Source organism: Echiichthys vipera (assembly GCF_963691815.1).
Source record: "Echiichthys vipera genome assembly, chromosome: 2".
Classification (NCBI taxonomy): domain Eukaryota; kingdom Metazoa; phylum Chordata; class Actinopteri; order Perciformes; family Trachinidae; genus Echiichthys; species Echiichthys vipera.
This window is the reverse complement of record NC_139827.1, coordinates 21,339,743-21,363,290: the sequence shown is the minus strand read 5'-3', so window position 1 is coordinate 21,363,290 and position 23,548 is coordinate 21,339,743. Positions and strand designations below refer to the sequence as shown.

Genomic DNA, 23,548 nt, shown 5'->3' with positions numbered 1-23,548 from the left:
TGTCTCCTTCCTGGACAGACTCAGTGTTTTTCTTGTTGAAAGCCCAGTGCGTTTTATACAGACGCTCAAAGGTGCCTTGTGCTATCAGCTATCAAACGCCAAGGGCCATGACAAAAATACAGTACTTGACTGCTTTAGGATTGAGAACAGACTGGCTTGTGAAACCGCCAATCAAGAAATAGCTACAATGTTAAGTCCCCTTCAAATCAGAAAATGGATCTATTAAATTCCTGTTTGGTAAAGCAAACAAACAAGATACAAGACAGAGATACCCATCCATCAACCAAGAATGAAATACACGATCACACCCATGTTCTCACTGAGGGATGCAAAAACAAGCAGGGTGGTGTGTGGGAGTTCATCTGTGGAATTCTTTTCATCAGTTCAAGTCTCTCAAAACAGACGAAACTATAAGAGGGAGGAATTAGGGCACACACTCACTTTCTCTCAGCACACACACACACACGCACACTCAAAGATTTCAGAGAAAGCATGAAACATATCGGTCGATGCACAATATTATCCAGCTGAGTGTAAACATGAAGACAGTGCCAAAATCTGAATAAAGCTGGACTGCTAAAGAGCACAGAGCACAGGTAAGAGTGTGTATAATGGATCAGCATCTTCTGTATGTTGTTTATTGTTTATTTCATAAAAATGTGGTTTAGACCTTCTTTATATGGAAAGTTTGTTATGATTTAACGCTATAAATAAATATAATTGAAAATTGTGTGGAGTAGTAGGACCAGTAGTAATTTTATACATAGTATAAATATTTTAATTCTTTGAAAATGATTATTGCCATGATACCTTTTTGTAATATTGTTTTAGTTTAAGAGGTTACCGATGAACAATTATAAAGCATGTTTAAATAACAAGACACTGTCGATCTTATTTTTCTTGGGGATTATGTTGAAATGAAACTCTCATATGTGACTACACAATTTTTAGCACGTCTATGTCGATCCTGAATATAGAACGTTATAAAAGTCCTACTATAAAAGCATGTTTTTTCAAAAGATTTCAATGTAATCTCAGGAGATTGTGTAGAAATAATGCTATTTATTTTATGTTATTACTGTATTTGTTATAAAAAACGGAGAACTTGTTTAATTTCCCTTGTTCCTGCTCTCTGAGCTGTCCTTCTCTTTCTTCCTCAGGTGTTTTCACTTGCCACTTGTTGCGTCATTACACCTGGTTCACTGCTGGTAACCCCTCTGTGCTTGCCTACATTGTTTTCTTGTTGTGGTAACCCTTTGTGGAATTACTGAACGTTGGGGGATATAGATTACAAAAAAATCCCCTGCCTCTGCTCAGTAGATTGCTGTTGTGGGCAATCTAGCAATACAATACAAACCAAAAACGTGAAACCTGGTGGAAGAGAAGAGTTGAATACAGGCAGAGAGAGAAGTTTGGGCAGCTGAGAAAGTATCAATCCAAATTTCTTCTTCCAACTTCATCCTCCTCCTACCAATCCTCCGTCATGGCTGCCAGACAGACAGTCATGTTCCTGGTGGCAGTGGTCTTCTCCCTGCCAGGAGTCATTCACAGCTTCCAGCCACTCTTCTCATTTGATGGGAATTCCACCACTCACCGTGACATCACACAAAGGGCAGTCCTCAGAAAGACAGCTGAGGTCTGCAGAGACATGGCTGCTTCTGAGGGACGGGACTTCAGCCTGACTGTGAGTTGGAAAGACACACTGAAACTAGTGACATTGTCTCTTTTTTTTAATGGAGATGAAGTCCTCCAATAAATCAATTCATTCATCAGCGTTCATGATCATGACGCTGGGACATAAAAGTACATTGTTCTAAACATAGATTTTCAAACATGCAGTCAGTTATTTGTCTTGTCTTTTCCTCCAGATTGATGACAGCCTGTCAGTTGGCAAGGTGCAAAGGGCCTGTTCCTCTACAGGTACCTCCACCTCTCTTCTCTCAACCGTCATGTTCCAAACAGCCATCGCCGATATGTACTTCAGCAATGCAAAAGTAGACGTGGTTTATGCGCTGAGTGAGGAGCACCATTTTGATGATGAAACCTTCCAGGGAGGACAGGATGTCATCACAACAGGTACACATCAAACATTGCTTTCCAACCCAGCACGTTCATGAAACATGAAAAACAATAAAACATTGGAGAAGCAGGGGGGAGAACAGGCATAAAAGCTAAGCAACTGTGGATGGGGGCAGCGCCTAAACATATTTTATCCATCAAAAAAAGCCTCAATAACAGTAACAGTTTAAGTGTATGTTATATTGAGAATATTTTCACCGCTTGACCTAGTCAAGTTCACAAATAGGGAACTGTAGCTGTTGGGAAAAAAAATGATTTGACCTCACAGAACACAGGAGTTGCTGTTCTGCCACTGCCTTGATTGGTGTCGTTTTGTGTTATTGTTTGACTGGTGTTTTAAAGGGTTAGGAATTAACAAAACCGAATAACTTTAACTCATCAGGACAGCAAGGTAAAGTCTAGAAAATATTCAAAATATTGCAATATTGCAATGGATAGGTAGCTCATACAGTACAACTCTACTTCAAAAAACCTGAAATATCACTTTAAAATGGGCTCTTAACAGCCAACTAAAGGCAAGATTATCTAAAAAGGTATTTTTCTTTTTTACATTTGGTTATAAAGTAGCAGGCATCAATGCCAATAACAGTACGATGACTTTGGAAGTCATATCTTTTAGGAATGGAAAGTTGAGTGCATATAAATTGGAAAATTTACACTAAACTAGACGATTGTGCTGTAATGGTTTGAACTTTTACGCTTCAACACACTGGAATCACCTATGGTGATTTACTGTATAACCTCCACTCAGTGCCAGGTGTAGCAGAAGTTGATGGAGACAGCCATGTTTTGCAGATGACTATAATTTCACAACTTGCAAAGTGCCGCTTCAGATTGCACCTAACTCTTTGTGCTCTCTATTCTGCTGTTGAGGTGTGTCTGCTGTGAAGGCCAGTGCAAAGCTGGAGAACTTTGTTGCAGGGAGGTGGACGCTTGGACAAGTCTGTCACACTCTACAGGTGAGACAGATGATCTGTACAGATTTTTGTGGGGGACGGTGGTGTCGTTTGGGAGGTGAGAGGTATGATCGAGCATTAGTGGTGTGGTAAATGATGTTTCATGTTCTGTATCTTAAGGACTTCTACAGCCACAGTAACTGGGTGGAGCTGGGAAACAAAGCTCCTTACAGCAATCTGATCAGACCAGACCAACCTCTTGAAAACCTAGCAGGTAGGATACTGCTGTCTCCAGTTATAGTGTCCTTTCAGCAGTGACTGTTATCCACAAAAACTGCTGATTGATCACATTGATTGTACACTTGAGTGAGAAATCACACTAGGCCCATTGTCAGTTTACCCGTCAGTAAACCAATACCTACCCTGCAGTGGCACGCAAGTACAAACATGAAAATGGATAGGTTACATTGTTACTCAACATTCTATTCAACACACATGACTAAAGCTTAGTAACCACACAATACGCATTTATGTTTTGTTTTTTTAAAACTAATCCACATCAAACTCACAAATTCACTCTCACTCTCAATTCACAAAAAGTCCATGATTCACCGTGCTTGAGGAATTTGTACATGTTTAACATAATCCATCACTGATTACAAACAGCGCCCTTAACAATTTATTCAGTCATAGAAGTTAGGTTCAGCCTTAGGTTCAGCATACTAAAGTTTGAATAGAATTATAAACAACCATGATGTAGAGAACTTTATATCTGGTTTGTAGTAATGTGTAAAATAAATGTGTTTGTAAAACTGATTTATTCTGAATATGTCATCACATGTTTCCAGATGAATTAACCATGCCAGATTTGAATATGCTCCAGGTCTAAGTACTCCAACCTGTAGGAACTGTACGGGAGGGAACTGTGAGAACAACCTTCTGCCTGACCTGCTGCAGCAGGGGCTTCTCACTTCAGGCTACTTCAACATCTTCTCCTCGGCGAAACCTGCAGGTGGTTCTTTTTTTCAGGAATCATCTACATTTTTGCTGTGTTCCACTATTAGTATTTTGTCAACAGATAAAGGTAAAATAACATAACGTATTCACTCTGCCTCAAGGTAAATGCAGCCACGGTGGATCATTTGACAAGACGAGCAGACAGGACCCGGTGGGGGGCATCAGTAAGGATGATGTTGGGTCCAGTCATGGCTTTCTTCACCACAAAGCAGCTGATTTGGCTGTAAATGCCACTGTCGAGCTACTGGAGGACATCAGAGTAGCTGTTGGAGACAAGAATTTCTTGCGGTATGGGCCACACACACCTAAATGGTTTTGTGACCTTTACAAGTAGGAAAAACATCGCCACTGTACAGTGAAAGTAGGGTGGATGGAGCAACACCAAATAGAAAGCAAATATAATGCTTCACATTTAGATAAAGTCACTGATATGGGGTTAAAGCAGCAGTTATTATGTATCCTAGACAAAAAAAAAGTGTAGCTCTGCTTTAACCAGGATGGCTGGATGTCTTTTGTCTTGCAAAGAACAAAAACACATGCTTTCTACGGGCTAGTTTCTGAGCACAAGGTCAAATGGATATCACTGATCACTAACAGAGGGATTATCCATTATCGGCTGGATAAGGTAATCCTGTTTTGTCTCTCTTGTGTTCCGGCAGATTGATGGGCCTCTCTCAGTCCTCTGTGCTGTGTTTTGTCATTGACACCACAGGCAGCATGAGTGATGATATAGCTGAGGCAAAGAGAGTTTCTTTCAACATCATTGACAGCAAGAGGGGAACGCAGCAGGAGCCCTCCGCCTACATATTGGTACCTTTCAATGACCCAGGTACAGACGGGGTAGAATTTACCGGCATATGCTGCCTGGGACTGATTCAACATATTGTGCTGTGAACATTAAATGGGGGGGGGGGGTAAAAGAGACAGACACTAAAACAGAGCAGTTCAGACAGAGGGTGAATACAGGCATATTCAGACCCTAGACTGTATAAAAAAATGGACGAAGCCTCTCCGTCCAGGTCCGTTCTCTCAGCTTGAGCCAATCGTACTCTCCTCTGGGAGTTGCCATCTTGTCAGACTTTGACTCCACCTCATTTCCTCTTACCAAAAAAGGGCATTGATGTGACGTTGGAGGGAGGGAGATACGTCTATCTGGCTGACGTTTTCTGAATTAGCTACATTAGCACAACCGCCCAGGAGCTAGGCTAACAGGACACGTTACTAGATAAACAGGAGTGGGAGTTAGTATTGAGTCATTTTTTTAATTTTGTAATTTTTAATAGGGTAGAGACTGACACGGGAGGTCAGATTCAAGTGCAGGCCCTTCTGTGTCTCTAGTGGAAAACACACCGGCTCCGGGAGTCAAGTGCAGGCAGCCAGCATTTATGATCTATGATTTAAACTGATATTCAACACAGCACCATGCCCATAGACTGTAAAACACTGACCCTCAAGGCCCTAATCCTCCCGGTCCTGCAGATTAGCATCTAGTGTATGTGCCATCAATAGTAAGCTGTATTGCAAGTCATGGTGCAATTGCAGCCATTTCATTAGCATAACAGGGCTTACACGTTGTGTTCCTAAACCATCTGTTGGGTCAGTTGATTGAAGAGCAAACTGTCTTGTCACTTATGGTAATACCACCACACAAATGACCGCATTCAAGGTCGAGATGACGGAGTTAGCATGCTAATCCTGATAACGGAAGCGTACTTATGTTCCTGTCATTGGACCCTTTTTTACCCCCATTGTTCACAGAAAGGGTCCTATGTGCCCCGGTCTGTTATTTTTTTTCACAATCAGTGCCGAATTACCTGGCAAATAGGCCTATGTGGACTGTAACACTATCCCCTAAGCCTGCCCTTCAACCTAACCCTAACCATAACCTCTAGCCCTAACAAAATGCTGAATTAAATCCGTAAAGGCAAAGGCATATGCGACCGGGGAACATAGGACCCTTTTGGGGAAAAAGGTCGGACCCGGGGAACATATGGATAACCCCCTGACAACTAGCCTCCGAGAAGTGAGGACCAGCAGCTAGCTGTCACTCAAGAGACCACGCCCTTAATTATTCATAAACTTTAACCTCCAATTTAATAAAAACTAGCTTGGTTAAAAAAATACACCCCCTCAGTGTTGTCATGGAGATATGACCTACACATACAGCCTAGAATGTTTTTTGTACCAGGCCTTAAATAGGTTTAATTATGCTGTGAAAACAGACTGTTTAACATGGGGGTCAATGAGAAACTACTCTATTATAAAACCTGCCCCTAGTGACCACTCAGAGAACTGCAGTTTTTTGCACTTCCTTATTGGATCAACCAGGAAAACGCTGCTGTTGGGGCTTAAACCAGACAGACAGTATGAGAAAAATACTGTGTTTTTTCTAAGTTAAAGTATGTAAACATGTTTTAGTAGAAACCCAAAATACAAGTATGAACCTTTGTAAACTGTGTGTTCTGAAGCACCAGTAGTCAACGGAAAACATATGATTAAATGAGTGAACGTTAGTGGTTACAGTCATCAATTTTATATCCAGGTTTTGGACCTCTTATTGTGACAACTAATGCTGACGTCTTCAAAGACAACATTAACAAGCTGACGGCAAGTGGAGGAGGAGACATCCCAGAGCTGTGCTTGTCTGGACTGCAGGTGTGGGCGAAAGGGTTTTCACTGTTATTTTCTTGGAATCACTTATTCAAATTCAAATGAGAAAATGTAATTGTTGCCCAACCATACTTGGAATGCTAAGTTAACCTCAAAATGCATTCTCATTCAAATTCAAGTTTGTCATCAAGGCAATTTAAAAAATATATTTTGACAGCTTGCACTGACTGCTGCTCCACCCTCCTCTGAGATCTTTGTCTTCACTGATGCTCCAGCTAAAGATGCTCATCTGAAAAGCACCATCACTGCCCTTATAGAGAGCACCAAGTCTGTGGTACGAGTTTAAATTTGACCATCCTTTCTCTTTAATTGTCAAAAACATGTATGTGTACTGTGTGTTTTATCTAATATAATCTTTAGATATATTTTTATCTTTATACTTTAGGTAACTTTCATGTTGACAGATGTCCTGGCCAGTCGACGGCGTCGCAGAAACCCACGAAGTTCACGCTCAATGAGCCAATCAGATGCTCAGCTGTACCGTGACCTAGCCCAAGCCTCTGGAGGGCAGTCCATTGAGGTCACCAAGTCAGACCTCTCTGTGGCTACAAGTATAATAGAGGATTCCTCAGCCACTGCTGTGGTAAGACATCGAACAAGAAAATTATACCTGACTTAAGGTGGCATTGTACTGCATGTGTATAAATGTGTAGTTTATGTTCCTTCTTCTTTCAGGTGACAGTTTTCCAGGTAGTGAGGAATCCTGGAAGGCCTGATAATTTTACCTTTACTGTTGATGGATCACTACAGAACATGACTGTCTACATCACAGGGGCCTCGTCCCTCACCTACAATCTCACCAGCTCCACAGGTGTTGTTATTGCTTATTTAAGCAATTCTTACCTTTTTTGCATGTCTCACAGCGCTTGCCTCCAAAGTCCCACCCTCTTCCCCCTGCCTGACCTCTGACGCTCCCTCCTCCCCCAACATGTGCGGTGAGAGAGAAATACTGCGTTCTGGTACCATGGGAAGTCCAAAGTTTCAGACCTCCGACTAGGCAAAGTGCACTGGAATGCCTGTCAAAGTGGACCCTCCTACTAGGGAATTCGGGGTAGGCTGATCTCCCCAGAATCCACATGAGCAGCGCAAGTGAAACGGAGCGACGGATGACAGGCGGGAAGCTCGGAAAATATTTTTATTTGGACCGAATAAAATGATTGGTCAGACTTTTATTAGAGATATTGAATTGAATATTTTCGAGTGTCAACACCTAGTGGATTTCTTTTACATTTTAATGTGCCATATGCTTATAAGAAGTATTTTAAGATTAGAAAAGTGTAAAAATACAAGAAAAGTAAGAATTCCTTTAAATCTGGTTTTGATTCTTCCCTCTGCCTATTTACTCCCTCCATCTACAGCCATTAGAAAAATATTTAGCGCTGGTAAACAGCAGTGTTGTTTGACATGTTTCTTTCTCCTCCAGGTGCATCTCAGAGTTCCAGTCAGTCCAGTGGTCCTCTGGCATCCCTCACCACAGCAGGAAACCTACGCCGTTTAAGCATCAACACTATCAATCAAACAGGATCATGGGAAATCAGCGTTAACTCTAATGACGCGTACTCCGTTAAGGTCACAGGTCAGTAGTATGATAGAGATCACTTATAGCCAGTGAGAAATAAACGAAAGGAGTAAACATTAATTTACCATGTCTTTGTTTACAATTGTGTTTGTGTATATGGTTGTGAATCAGGTCAGAGTTCAGTGAACTTCATTTATAACCTTGTGGAAGCTCACGAGGGAGCCCACGGGGACTTCAGTCTAAAGGAGGGACGTCCTCTTTCAGGTCAGACCACTTTTATAATTATTGTCATCTTTATTTTGACAGCTTGTAGCTACAATTCTCTTGTGGTACATAATGTTTTTTTTCTCATTGTCCTAAAATTATCCTTCAAAGTCATCATCCGCCTCGAAAATCTTTTTTTACAGTCCCTAAAAAGTCCAACCCATCAACCCATAACTATTCGATCCTCTTAATCTTCTTCAACTATTTGTTATGTCTAAGGAACCGTCACAATGATACTCATCTAGTATTCCTTTCTCTCCTGTCACAACTCTCAGGTGGTAACGCCAGCCTCTTGGTCTCTGTGACAGGAAGTGACAAAGTGAAGGTCACAGAAGTCACTCTGTTTGACAGCTCAGGGCCAACAGAGGTCAACGGATCACTGCAGGCATGTCACATGTTACATTCACAGACTGTATAAAAAATGCACGTAGCATACACGTTCTTTCAACTTGATCCAATCGTACTCCCCTATGAGAGTTGTCATCTTGTCAGACTTTAAGTCCGCCTCATTTCGTCTTACCAAAAAAGGGCATTGATGTGACGTGGGGGGAGGGAGATACATCCACCAGGCTGACGTATACCTCTGAGGCCTCAAGAGGCTGCACCTCTAGTTATTCAGAAAATTTCAATTCCAATCAAATAAACATTGTCTGGCCATCCCAGTTGGGGCCTTAGATAGATTTAATTATACTGTGAAAAACAGCCTATTTAACATGGGGGTCAATAAGAAATTGCTCTATTATGAAACCTCTGCCTAGTGGCCACTCAAGAACTGACATTTTTGGCACTTCTGTATCAGATCAAACAGGAAGTCGCTGCGGTGGGGGCTAGGTTACAATTGATTACTTAAAGTGCAAGAGAGAAACGTTCCCCTATCTGACATGCTGTAGACTTTTACAATATTGTTTGCAATATTGCAATATTGAGTGCAGGCAAACAGTACTAAAATTGCAGCTAGTAGTAAACAGTAGAAAAACTCTTGTCATTCTGACCATCTCATACTTTCTTCTTCTGTCCTCCACAGTTGGTGGGAAGTGGTAACTACCTGGTGACATTCAGTGACGTCCCAGCAGGTGACTTTGTGGTTCGCCTGAGAGGAGAGGGCACGAGCTCCACCTCCAGGGCAATCTCAGGCACTTTCCAGAGACAAGCCTCCACAGTGATCAAGACCTCCAGCATCTCTGTTACAGTGAGCTCAGTCACCTTCAGTTTTCTGTCTTGCAGTTCTTCACTTTGCTCCAGCATTAATCAATGAAATGATATGAGATACTTTATTATCATCCATCTCTATATTATGCAGTACACTGCATAGAGCGTTACAATAAGTGTAAATAGAAATACAGGTAGTGTTATCTACTTTGGCTTTGCTTTCCCAGCCAATAAAACGACCTGCTGTATCTTCTTCGTCTTCTTCAATGAATAGTAGTATAATGAATAATATATATATGAACACCCATTAACATGTAATTACATACAATAAAAAATAACATTTCTCTTTACTGCCCTCCTACTTTCCTCTCCTTTTTTTCAGGTCCAAGCCAACAACACCAATGTAGAACCAGGTTTTACCATCTCCATCCCTTTCACAGTCACCACAACCACCAACGGAGTTGTTAATGACTCTGCGACAGGGACGTTCACAGTGCGAGCCAACAATGATCGTAGCTATTCTTCGACTTCACCCAGCACTGTTGTCATAGCAGCGGGTAGTGGTGGCAAAGCCAACGGCACCGTGACAGTAACAGTACCAGCCAGCGCTGCATCAGGAACCGACGTGACCCTTACCATTGAGGCAGAAAATGCAGCTGCCACTGACACCAACTACGCTGTGCTCAGGTTGTCTGTGGCTGCCAAGGTAAGAAGAAAAACTAATGTACTGCAGCTGGATATGAAATAGAAGAAGGATGAGGTTCCTGACAACTCACAAAAGCTCCAGCAATACCTATAATCGTCTTGCAAGAGTTTCACACATCTTGACTTACCATAGACACAACCAAAGCAGAGATTCCTGCTGTCTGTTACCATGTATGTGACAGGCATAACGACCTTCTGTCTTTGACTTTATTTTCTTTGATTTGATGGTAGTATACAGTGCCTTGCGAAAGTATTCGGCCCCCTTGAACCTTTCAACATTTCGCCACATTTCAGGCTTCAAACATAAAGATATAAAAGTGTAATTTTTTGTCAAGAATCAACAACAAGTAGGACACAATCGTGAAGTGGAACGAAATTTATTGGATACTTTAAACTTTTTTAACAAATAAAAAACTGAAAAGTGGGGCGTGCAATATTATTCGGCCCCCTTGCGCTAATACTTTGTAGCGCCACCTTTTGCTGCAATTACAGCTGCAAGTCGCTTGGGGTATGTCTCTATCAGTTTTGCACATCGAGAGACTGGAATTCTTGCCCATTCTTCCTTGCAAAACAGCTCGAGCTCAGTGAGGTTGGATGGAGAGCGTTTGTGAACAGCAGTCTTCAGCTCTTTCCACAGATTCTCGATTGGATTCAGGTCTGGACTTTGACTTGGCCATTCTAACACCTGGATATGTCTATTTGTGAACCATTCCATTGTAGATTTGGCTTTATGTTTTGGATCATTGTCCTGTTGGAAGATTAATCTCCGTCCCAGTCTCAGGTCTTTTGCAGACTCCAACAGGTTTTCTTCCAGAATGGTCCTGTATTTGGCTCCATCCATCTTCCCATCAATTGTAGCCATCTTCCCTGTCTGTGCTGAAGAAAAGCAGGCCCAAACCATGATGCTGCCACCACCATGTTTGACAGTGGGGATGGTGTGTTCAGGGTGATGAGCTGTGTTGCTTTTACGCCAAACATATCGTTTTGCATTGTGGCCAAAAAGTTCGACTTTGGTTTCATCTGACCAGAGCACCTTCTTCCACATGTTTGGTGTGTCTCCCAGGTGGCTTGTGGCAAACTTTAAACGAGACTTTTTATGGATATCTTTGAGAAATGGCTTTCTTCTTGCCACTCTTCCATAAAGGCCAGATTTGTGCAGTGCACGACTGATTGTTGTCCTATGGACAGACTCTCCCACCTCAGCTGTAGTTATCTGCAGTTCATCCAGAGTGATCATGGGCCTCTTGGCTGCATCTCTAATCAGTCTTCTCCTTGTTTGAGATGAAAGTTTGGAGGGACGGCCGGGTCTTGGTAGATTTGCAGTGGTCTGATACTCCTTCCATTTCAATATAATTGCTTGCACAGTGCTCCTAGAGATGTTTAAAGCTTGGGAAATCTTTTTGTATCCAAATCCGGCTTTAAACTTCGCCACAACAGTATCTCGGACCTGCCTTGTGTGTTCCTTTCTCTTCATGGTTCTCTCTGCGCTTTAAACAGAACCCTGAGACTATCAAAGAGCAGGTGCATTTATACGGAGACTTGATTACACACAGGTGCATTCTATTTATCATCATCAGTCATTTAGGACAACATTGGATCATTCAAAGATCCTCACTGAACTTCTGGAGTGAGTTTGCTGCACTGAAAGTAAAGGGGCCGAATAATATTGCACGCCCCACTTTTCAGTTTTTTATTTGTTAAAAAAGTTTAAAGTATCCAATAAATTTCGTTCCACTTCACGATTGTGTCCTACTTGTTGTTGATTCTTGACAAAAAATTAAACTTTTATATCTTTATGTTTGAAGCCTGAAATGTGGCGAAATGTTGAAAGGTTCAAGGGGGCCGAATACTTTCGCAAGGCACTGTACTTATTTGTCAAATTATCCCAACAATTACTGATGTTTAAAATAGTTTAGTTCTGCCTTTTCTTGATTGGAATGATTTACCATTCATGTCTTATTTCTTCATGTCTAAGACTGTTTCCGTGTCTCCAGGTGACAGATATTACCCGTCCAGTGTGCCAGGTAGTCAGTTCAAACACCAGCTGTCCATCCTCTTCATCACTTTGTGCTTCCTCCCAGTGGGAATTCATTGCAAATTTCACTGACGGCATCAACGGATCTGGCATCGAAAGCGTCAACATCCGTAAAGGGAACGGTACCCTCAATACCAGCGCAGTGGCTGGAGCAGGGGCTGAGAACATTACAGTGGCTACCTACAGCGCCTCCTGTTGTTCACAGAATGTAGAGCTGACCGCGGTGGACAAAGTAGGAAATGTGGGGACATGTGTGGGACAGGCGAAAGTACCTGTTACCACTACTGCCCCAGTCACAGTTGCAGTTAACACAACATCCACTGGAGGGCACACATTGAGAATATCACACAGTCTCTGGATAAGTGTAGTGGTTTCTCTCCTTTGGAAGTAAAAGGGAACAATGGAAATTACACTTATAACACATCAAACAAGTGTCCCCTCAGATAATATTCTATAGCTTTATTTTTTTTCATCTTTTTCTTTCCATTAAATCAGGTTACTTACCTCTCTTTAACTAATATCAATTTATTTAAGGAAAAAAATAGATGTTTATTTTATCATTTTATTTTATACATATTTTTATATATATATTTTAATGATTTATTTTATATTCCTGGTGGTGTAGTATTTGTTGCAGCCATCATAGCTGAGTGGTGATACTAAACTCAATGGAAAGATCCAAGTCTTCCAACCTATCTCTTGAATATTTTTCCACAGGTCATTTTTAGGGTTTCAATGACTAGTTTAGAATAACATTTCTTCTCATTCGTATCTTGGTGGCAAATTTAGGAAAATGCTGTATTAATGGATTATGTTTTTGATGGTGGTGAGCAATAAACTTAACTCTGAATTCCCTACAGAAATATAAGCCTGACATCAGACTTATTACTGAGACTGAACTTGTCATAGATACGTCACTGTTTTATACCATCAACCAGTTTAGTCCATAGTATTGCAGGAAATATTTTCTGAGGAAGTGGATTTTTTTTTTTTCTGTACCTACAGTACAATAGTTTCGGCTTCTTGATTTAAGTGAACAGTTTTGGTTATTCAATATGAGAGAAAATTGTATTTTGGGTTTCTGTCAATGCACTACTTACAAGTTTGAAGTAGTCGGGGCTCTACTGGAAAGGTGATGTCATGTATATTCATGGATACATTTATATATATATATGTTATACAATATTTGAATATTAAATAAATATTGAATATTCAATTTGAATATTGAATATTTTTGGTATTATTTGCTTACACTGCCAGGCCAGTTGAATCTGATAAAACCACACCAACACAGTCCTGATGAAGCAGATTAGTAGGTTAAGTATGAAACTCTTGACATAATTAGGTCAGTGAAGCAGTTACTGTGTCTGTGACTTTTTTTTAATCCAATCCATGATGTTTTACTAACCTAACCTAACAAGTAGTTCTGTTTCACAACGTTAACTCATGTCTTTTTGAAACGGCAGCCATTTTGCAGCGTTAAATATAAAAGTCGTACTGTATATGTAATTTTGAGAATCATTTGCAAACAACCTAGTCTGCTGTTTAGGTATGAGGACGTGTTGGAAAGATTAACTTGCAAGCTGCACAGTATGGTTTTCATGGACAACACATATATAGGTTATGTGAAACATGCATGCTGAACAGAAAGAATAACACTGTTGCAATAGCTAGTAAAGTTTATTATTTATTTCAGAAAAAGTAAAACAATAATTACAACAAAAAATCAAAAGAACCTCAAAGGGAAGTAAAAATATATCAAACACAATAATAATTATGTGGAAGAACTACGAGGGACTTCCAGCAACCCAACACGAATGGCACTTGTAGGACCTGTTTCACAAAGCAGGATAAATGTAGATAGCTGGATAAGCCATAATCACACTTTATCTCCAACAGAGTGAAGCACACTGAGCTGTTCATGGTTTCACTCAGAGCAGTTCAGCACAGCTAACTCTCCGGTTGGAGAGACAGGTCCCAGGAGACAGCACAACAGCCTGGCTGAATGGAAACCACATCAGGGGGAAGGGAGGAGGAGCGAAAAGCTTGGTCCTTTTATCCAAAGAAATAATGAGAAACTGATATAGATTTTCCTTCAAACAATACAGCAACCACAAATTCAAAGTACAGCAGGTTTTCTACAAATAAGAGAAGAAAAAAACAGAAAAGCCAATCACCTCATCATTACCATAGCAAGCAAACGTCAAAAACAGCCACCCCACTTAAAAGAAAAGGCTTCATTTTGTTTTACAACTTCTACAAATAATTTTGCCCTGCAGGATCACCAAAAGCAACTGGAGAGTCCAAAGTGCACCACTACATTGAGGAATTGTGATTGAGACGGAATTCAGTATCCTAAATAGAGACTTCATAGATAAAGACACATATTAAAACAAACTTTGAATTCATGTCCGTGTGGAGACGTCCTCCTCATCACACAAACACTAAAGTAAATTCTTCTCTTTCTATGTGAAATCTTTGAGCACATTCATGTCACATCAGCGATGCAACTTGGAACAGAATCAATGTAAGAAACCTACAATATCAGTCATTAACAACAGTATTTACAATACCTAATATGTTACTCTTTTAAACAGAGCATAGCGTAATGTTACACAATTGGATATTAGTTTGCATTAATTTTACTAGCCCATGGTAGATCAAACGTATCCCTGGATCTCTGTGTTCCTGACAAGAGAGGTGGTCAATACCAGAGTTGTAAGTATGTATATCTATACTTAATACTAGATCCGTACTGAGGGCCAATAACTGGTATATAACATTTGTATCCTCAAAAGGCAAAGACAAAAGCTACAGTTACACTTAAATAGCTACAGTTGTTTTAATTATTTTAACAAAAGCAAGTGAGAAACTGTAAATAATACTAACAATATTAATATTTAATGGCAAGACCACTGAGGACTATCTCCTTGAACAGTTTTCTTCAAAATCACTATGCTGTATTATAGGACTTTGGTCCAACAAACCCAACAAGACTGTAATATAACACATTTCTGTATCATCGAATAAGATGTCAAAGACTGGAAAGTGCAAAATGCATTTGCGCTGTTAAGTTAGAAATAATTGGTATGAATTGGGGGGACAACAAAAATGTAATAATTCATAGTAACAAGTCAGCTCTGCTACTTGAGAGTTTAACAGTTTGATATAATTAACTTCATCTAATTATCTTGGAATTCAAGTACTTTATTACAGGGCTGTTGCCCATTTTTATTCTAGGTTAAATGCAACGTTTGAGTTAGAAAACAGGCAAAGGGGAGCAATAGAACTGAAAAATAAGTGATTTGGTTTACTCACATGTCGGCAATGATACAATAGTTACATGCAGAGGCACTGAGTTGAAAGTTTGTAGGCCTATATTCTCTGCGCATGCTTACATTCCACTCAAAATCTGCTTTTTTCTATTAAAACGAGTTCAGAGCTTCCAAAGTTGGCATTTACTTTTTCGCCATACAGTTGCATCACCAATCCATTCGTTTACAGTATATACGTAAAGTATATACTTCACATTATATGTATATACGTTGTGCACATTCCATGCAGCATATAAACACCCTTTCTTTGAGTAATATCACTGTGTAAAAAACAGGGGGGAGGGTCAAAGAATACCTTGCTGTCCTTATGTACTGTATTTGCTGTTCCTTTAGATTCTTAGATGGTAACCAGTAGTACAAGCCCATCACAAATAAAGGGGCACAGTAAAGGATGTTCCTGTTTAAAAATATTTTTTTTGCACCCACCATAGCACAAGCTTAGTGTTATTACCAACCAGCACTTCTGCACAAGCTACACAGCTACCAAAGCACATACTCAAGTCAGCTTGATGCATGTGTCCTTCTCCTCAAATCAAGCTTTGAGTTCAGTCAGTGCTTACAAACTCCCCAACATGGCCTTGTTCCTACATATGACAATAAAGTAATCTGCTGATTTGATAAATTTAGATCACGTTTATGTCACATGAGATGTCCAGCATTAGTTTCAGGCAACATTTTACTTAGGTTTTCTATTGTACTGACCTCTCAGTCACCTTGAGTAGGATATATGCAATAATAATTTTTAAATAATTCTATTTTAGAATCATTAAGAAACTGTCGTGCTAAAATCGCAAGTGCAGATATAACAACACCTTAAGGGACTGCTAACATGTCAATGCTCTAGGGTTTTCTAATGTGTAAACATTCCAAGGGTTAAGTAGACTGGTATAGTACATACAATAGTTGCTGCATTGTAATATCTATATGTGGAGGTATAAAATGTGGCTGTTTGGCAATAAGCAGGGAGATAAAGATACAGTAATGTCCCTGCCTTTGGAGTGTGAGCCAGGTAGAGTTGGAGAGACCTGAGGCGTAAACTCTCTATGATTGTACTGATCTTGCATCTGTTGTATAACTGGAGTTTGGGATGGAAAGGATGGGTGCAATCTGATGCACAGGCCAGTTTGGATGACTCAGGAAACAGGTTCTAAGTGGTTCTGGTATGGAGGGTACTTGGCCGCCTTTCTGAATGCTGTTACTCTAACATATTAGATCTGTGCTACTCTAGTTTTTATATCATTGATTTGATCTCTAATTTACTACACACAGCAATTTTACAGTCTAAAAAAGGACAATATCTGTCAGGCATTAATTTACGCACATTGTCAAAATTAATAAACACCACTGGCTCTGTGGTACTAAGGCAACTACTTCATAGTTCAACAGCTTGAGAGCAATCAGCCCGTCTGATTGAAGAAAACATAACTAAGGAAACACTAAGATTAATTTATTCATATAACAAAGAACTGCCGCTCGACAAAAATAATAAAGGATGCATTTTGTTTTGATTCAACATCACAGGTGACCGTTATAATAGATGAGACGTGTCTGGCTAGACTCACAGGAAGAGGACGTTAGTCACATCTGGGTGGCTAAGCCTACATCTGCCTGGATGGTGTCAGTGTCACCGATGTAGACTGTGATTGTGACTGTTGTGTCCAAGTTATGGCAAATCATCAGATATGGCTAGAGAACTTGAATGTCTGGCCACTGGTGTTTGGAGGTTAGGCAAGTCTCGTTACTACTAAGACAATGGGCTTTGGGGAACAGATTAAGCATGGGTTGGGGGAAGACATCCCAAGGTCCCTCTACTACTCGTCCATCTCAGCAAGATCAGAGTTGGAGGAGGGTGGTGTGGAGGATTGGAGGTGGTTTGAAACGGGCAGTGGGCTAGGGATAGAGACCTGGGGGACATCACTTAGGGCAGGGTCAGGAAGGGTCAGGGTTTCAGGAGCAGACTTCTTGCGGGGTCGGTCCTTGGGGACAGATAGGGATTCAGGCGCATCGGTGCACATGGGGGTGGTGGGGGCACTGGCAGGTCCAGTTAGGGAACAGGAGGACAGGGGCATCTCGCTGATGGAGATTGATGGCGGAAAAATCCCGATCTTCTGGTTGGTAGCCTCCTGGATGGCACGCTCAAACTCTCTCACCTCATCCATTGTCATGTCTGGATTAGAAAAAGATCGATTTAGACCAGTTAGAGGAAGAAGTTGGACAGTAGTGGGGAACTGCGGCTTTCACTAACTTCAGGTCATTATAAGAGCTGTAGGCACACCCAGAAAAACACACATCAAAAGCAGAACGCTGAGAAAAAATAAGAAAAAAAAAACATTTTCAAATACAAGCTATTTTAATCACCAAAATGTTTACTGTGATGTTTAATTTGTGTTTCCTTTATTTTTTCAAACCTTTGGAGAATCTTGGAAAACTTAAATGATCATAAACTTTACATATGCAACAGTTTGTGTATGCATCATTTGACTGTCGGACAGAATGACGAGATGTATTGGACAGCTATAAGCAACTGTGACAACCTTATTCAGTCCCCAACAGGTCAAGTGTGAGACATAGCTGTGGAAATGGAGTAAAGAAACAATGTAAAAAGACACATACGCTTGCTTTGTCATGGATCTCTATGTCATCCAGTGAAGATGGGTTTGTTGTGGAATGCTCTTGCTGCTCATGGCAAACTTTAATGTTGGTTTTCTCATGCATTTGGCTCTCGTAATCCCGCACGTCATCCAAAGTCATATCTGGAAGAAGGGGGGAGGAACGAGGGTCGAAATGCTGTTTACTCCTCTATAATGGCGCCCCAGTCGACGTACAGGTGGGGAAGGAGAGGGTTAGGTGCCAAAGGTGCATTCCATGGGTGAGTATAGTGTTTTTTGTGATGATTAGAGTTTTTTTTAAGTTAAAGCTTCAGAGGTCATAGCGCTAGCTTCCCATGACCCAGAGAGTCAGACAAGAGACAAATCTGAGCCATACCAGATAGAAGGGAGAAAGGAAGATCAAAGATGTTTCAAGATTAAGGAAAAGCGTGAACAATCCACACCCAAAGAAGAGGTTGGATCACTGGAAAGAAAATACACCTTATTCTCAGAGAAAAATCATTCAACAAGAAAATAATTGGGGACTATTTAGAGCATCCAGGTTGTAGGGAGTTGTGGTATAAAGGTTAGTGGTTAAAGAGAAGAAAGGAGAGTAATATGTTTCATGGCAAAGATAATGGGCTTGTTATCTTTACGCCCTACAGCTATGGAAAAAAGCTTAACAGCTGAGTTGAAATGTGTTGCAGACAGGGCTGCCTCTTCTGCAGGCAAACTCTCAGAGAAACAGACTTTCAGTAAGCACATCATTCTTCACTGATGTTCATTTCCAATCACTTCTTCCTGAAATTGCACAATTTTTGGCAAGGTTTAAACCCATACACAAGCTTTTCGTGCTACTTTGTATTTGGCTTTAATATGGAAAATAATGCTAAATATGTTATTAAAAAGCATTACACTTGTACCAATATCCTGTGTCTACTCTTGACTAAAACTGATTTCTATTAATTTCTCCAACATGAAACATGAAACAGTGTGAAGAGTCATTTTATCATGCAGGTTTAATTTGAAACAATCACTAAGCGTGCCTGGACATGAAATCACATTGTTTGTCATGAGTGGGTTAGTGGTGAAACCAAGAGGATGACCCATGCGGTAGGAGAACGAACAGGGATGGCAGTGACAGGATTTAGATGCAGGTTGGAGTGATTTTTCATGCACACTGGTAAATAAACACTAATCGCACAACAGCCATTTATATAATCAAAGTAGCTAACTTTGACAGTTTGAACATTTCAAAGAACAGTAGCAGCAATATAAGAGTTGGGTATTGAAGTACATGGAAAATGTAAAGGTCTTGTGGACTATTTATGTTTTCCTTGAGGGCTCACATGATAATGAAAAGGGATTGCTTTCATCTACAAATTCAATCATTAAAATGTACTTATTTATATAAGAAAACTAAATGCTACTGTGTATGCAATGCATTCATTATGACTTGTAGTGAGTAAATAGCTGATGACTGAAAAGTTGGACTGTGTCATGTTTGAAAACGAATGTGTAGAGAGAAGGACTGTAGAAAAGGACTGATAGACCTACCAATCCACTCGTCCACCCAGGCGAATGCCTGTCTATGTCCCAGCAGCAGCACATCCCGAACCACCTGTAACAAAACACAATGACAGTCAGAAAAATGTCAGTAGCAGTACTTTTTACTAATCTTTGTTCTTAGTTTAGAAGCTTAAAATATTCAAGTTTCAGGCTGTAGAAGTATGGTCATAGAGATTACATTTGAGGATTTTAAATTAAAAAATTTAGCTCAGTGGCAAAAGTACTTCAACCAGCTGCAACTTGTTTTTTTTTGCCCATGTATTTCTGCAACTTAAAGCCTAGGTTAAACTAAATGTGCGACTAAAATTAAAATATCTAGTATTCACCCTGTGGGCGACCTCTCACCTTGTGTACAAACTGCTCCACACGCGTCTGCAGACCCCACACCTCAAACTTGACAGTGACCAGTTTGTACGAGCACATTATGGGATCCTGGGTGTCCCTCCAGCCCTCCTGAAGAATCCCCCGCGACGTCTTATCTGACTTGAAATATCGCAAGTCCTGGGGGGGAAATGAACACACACACAAGTTTAATACTAAAAATAAGAAAACCTGAACCTTCAGGCGTTGTTGTTTCTCCCCAGCGGAGAGACGTTAGGGAGAGCCTTAAAATGACGTGCATGACTGGGTGCCAGTATTAAATAACCTTCACATTAACCACAATGGTCTTGGGAGGATCTCTATCCAGGTCCATTAGTACTGAGGCAATCTGTTATCAAACAGCTCTGAAGACTATTACTAGCTCTCACACTCGCAATATCTATTAGTATCCACACACTCACAGCTCCACAAGCTCACCTCAGACTCTTTATAGTAGCGCTCTGGGATCTCGTCATAGGCAATGTCGATGAAACACACCTCCCTCTCCTGCTCCTTAAGCTCGGTGTCAAAGATCTGAAAGCAGAACAGAGACCGGTTTGCAGCCATCAGAGTAACCTCCTCACAAATAAAAAAGACACTAAGAAATGTGTCTTTTTCCAGGTTACATCATTACAGATGTGGCTGGCAGACCTGCATTCACCAACACTTGACTGTGCATCTTGTCACTTTGTCCCCAGAAACAAATGTTGTGCTTGCTTATATAACCATCAGGGGGTGCTCTCTGCCTATGTCTCATATTTGTTACTGTGCCAAATGACACAGTGCTGATTGTAATTATCATGTCAAATGTTAATAAGACACGTGTGTAACATTCTTATTTCCTTCTTAGCTTTTATGATTCTTATGGTTCCTCATTAGTTATCATGCTGTCATTATACTGTATGTCTTCTTACTGCAATCAAGTATGAATGTACAATATATACTTTAACATTTGTAATTATCAGTTCATTCATAGTCATGCAGACAATTGACGGATTGTTTTGCATTTCAGATGTGAGTCCTTCACAAATTGCCTCTTATTGATCAGAGGGAAGAAATGTGTGTTATGAAGAAAAAGTAACTATCCAGAAGCGATCTAGAAGCAAACCGTGTCATCATTTTTCATCATCAGGTCGAGGTTATTTTTTTATGAATTTGAAACATCAAAAACAAAAAGTAATTTACCTTTGACTACTCTATAATATTAATTTTCATCTCATCAATTAATTTGAAACCCACGAGCACTTTGATAGCAGCAGGCTATTAATTAGGCTGCTTTGACCCACCACTTACCTCTATTCATGTTTCTTCCAAAGGCTTTCTACATCCATCTTTTTTTTCACAGATCTTCTATCTTATGGTGCTGTCAGGATATAGGATATAAACTATTTTTCATAGACAGTTACCGACTTCCGCTTTAAAAAAGCAGGCTACTGGAGCTTTAAAATGAAAAAAATAGAAAATCAGATAAAAGAGACCGATATGCAACATAACCTTTCACATTATGTCCAAGAATTGGCCTCTGGAACATCTGGGCAAAATGTTGCTTTCTGTGACAAGTGCAAGCATACTGTACTTTCACACATTGTGGACTGAATACAGTGGTGTAAATGTATTATTGTTATTCGCTGAAGTCCGAAGATGTTATACAGTAATTTAAATTTGAATCACACGGATAAAATCCTCCACAACAATAAGAATAATTTTTACATCACAATATCAATTATATCAGAAGTAGGATTGCATTTTCATGGTAAGATAACAGTCTCAGAATTTATCCCAGTTTCATGGTACAGTGTCTATAAGCCTTAAGAGAATGAAAACGGTTACATTGTTTGTTACAGCATTTTTTAAAGGAAGTAAATGTAAAAAGCCTCTGTTTGAAAATAAAATACCGTACATAAGCAAATGTAATTGAAATAGGCATATCGCTGCAGCCCTAATCAATCAATTATAGTAAATTCTGTATTATAAATGTATACATTTTCTCAAGTATTTCATAAACATCTTGGCTAATGTAGCTTCTGATTTTTACTATTTAGTACATTCTCAGTTGATACATGCCTTTCCATTTTTTTTGAAGTTTTATCTCTCAACTGAATGTGAACCTTCGTTCTCCGCAGATACACACACCCCTTTACCCTCCCATCTCCGTTTGTACTTCTCCTCTTTTCTCTCCATTTCTCTCTCCTCCCCCCTTCTTTCCTCTTCCTACCCTTCAATGGTGCATTCCGTCATTTACAGTGTGGCTGAGCACTGCTGGCACAATAAGGGTGATATGTCAGCACGCATGAGTTCAGGCAAGCAACAGGAATGGAGATTGGGATGGAGAGAGGGAGCTGGAGAGGTAGAGAGGGAGAGGGGGATGAGAGGAGAAATGGAGGTGGTAAACAATGAAGGAGATGCAGTGGTGGTGGAGGGGGAGGGCAGGAGCAAGATGTGTGTAATAAGAGAAGGATGGAGTGTGACTCCATGTGAGGGAGAGAAAATCATAGTGGATAGACAGAGGAGGAAAACCGTTAAAAATGAATGCTGAGAGTGGCAAGAAGAAGGAAGGAGGAGGGGGGGGCAGGGAGGAAAGGTTATAAAATGAGAGAGCAAATGTGTGGGTTCGTGTAATCACGGATGAGAAGAAAAGAGGAAAAAGAAAATATCTACGATGAGCGTGTTGTACGCATCACCTTGCAAAATATGATATAGTAATAATAATATAGTGTACAAATTAACTGGAAGAGTCCTTGGTTTATTAAAGCATTATGAAAAACTGAGTTTAATGTTTACCATCAGGTTTAAACAAAAGGTCAAAGATCATAACACAACTGGAAAAAATCTTCTGTAACATTATTCATTACAAAAAAAACTTTAATAGACCTTAATAGTTTGAGGCAAGAAGACAATTTTCCAATAACTTTTCTAACGACACCAATGTGATGCCATATGGTACCAAGACAGAGGGAGCAGTGAGAAACACAGAGAAAGTGTGTTTTGCAGGTTGTAAACATGAGGCGCTTCGCACTGCCTTTTATTGTCGAAGACGCCCTTATAACACAGTGTTGCCAACTGTGTATTTTTGATATTCTTGCTACTAGACAACCATCGAATCATTTATCTCAAATATGTCGGGCACTTTTCCGCTCTTAGTTGAACTTTTTCAACTTGTGCCGTTCAGGGCGCTCCTGTAAAAACATGAGGCGCAAACGTGAGGCCCTCAGCAACACAAAACGCAGCGAGCGAAACGCTTCACTCTCATTGAAAACAATTACAAAACGTTGCCTCAAGGTTGCTAAAACGCGCTCTGTCTGCTCGTGGGGCCTGAGAAGGTAAGGGAGAAGGAAAAAAAAGAAGACAACCCATAAATGATA

The 23,548-nt window shown here is 40.3% G+C and overlaps 2 protein-coding genes across 2 annotated transcripts in view; one reads left to right on the top strand and one right to left on the bottom strand.

Moving 5' to 3' along the window:
* Positions 1 to 1,483: 1,483 nt before the first annotated feature.
* On the top strand, positions 1,484 to 12,725 carry vwa10.2 (von Willebrand factor A domain containing 10, tandem duplicate 2; the record flags this gene model as incomplete). The annotated part of the gene is made up of 17 exons (XM_083926320.1): positions 1,484 to 1,684; positions 1,869 to 2,076; positions 2,953 to 3,038; positions 3,156 to 3,249; positions 3,859 to 3,987; positions 4,094 to 4,280; positions 4,652 to 4,821; positions 6,535 to 6,647; positions 6,820 to 6,936; positions 7,048 to 7,245; positions 7,338 to 7,473; positions 8,086 to 8,245; positions 8,360 to 8,445; positions 8,721 to 8,830; positions 9,470 to 9,634; positions 9,977 to 10,300; positions 12,294 to 12,725. The coding sequence occupies 17 exons, from the start codon at positions 1,484 to 1,486 to the stop codon at positions 12,723 to 12,725; spliced, it is 2,916 nt and encodes a 971-aa protein (XP_083782446.1).
* A 1,283-nt stretch (positions 12,726 to 14,008) lies between these two features.
* Positions 14,009 to 23,548, bottom strand: part of LOC310957729 (cytoplasmic phosphatidylinositol transfer protein 1-like) — an 80,798-nt gene continuing 71,258 nt past the window's right edge. Inside the window, exons 5-8 of the mRNA XM_083928426.1 lie at positions 20,625 to 20,720; positions 20,172 to 20,327; positions 19,815 to 19,878; positions 14,009 to 17,836 (exon numbers count right to left, since the gene is read on the bottom strand). Coding sequence (XP_083784552.1) covers positions 17,481 to 17,836; positions 19,815 to 19,878; positions 20,172 to 20,327; positions 20,625 to 20,720 — 672 coding nt within the window. The 3' untranslated portion in view covers positions 14,009 to 17,480. The remainder of the gene's footprint in view (positions 17,837 to 19,814; positions 19,879 to 20,171; positions 20,328 to 20,624; positions 20,721 to 23,548) is intronic.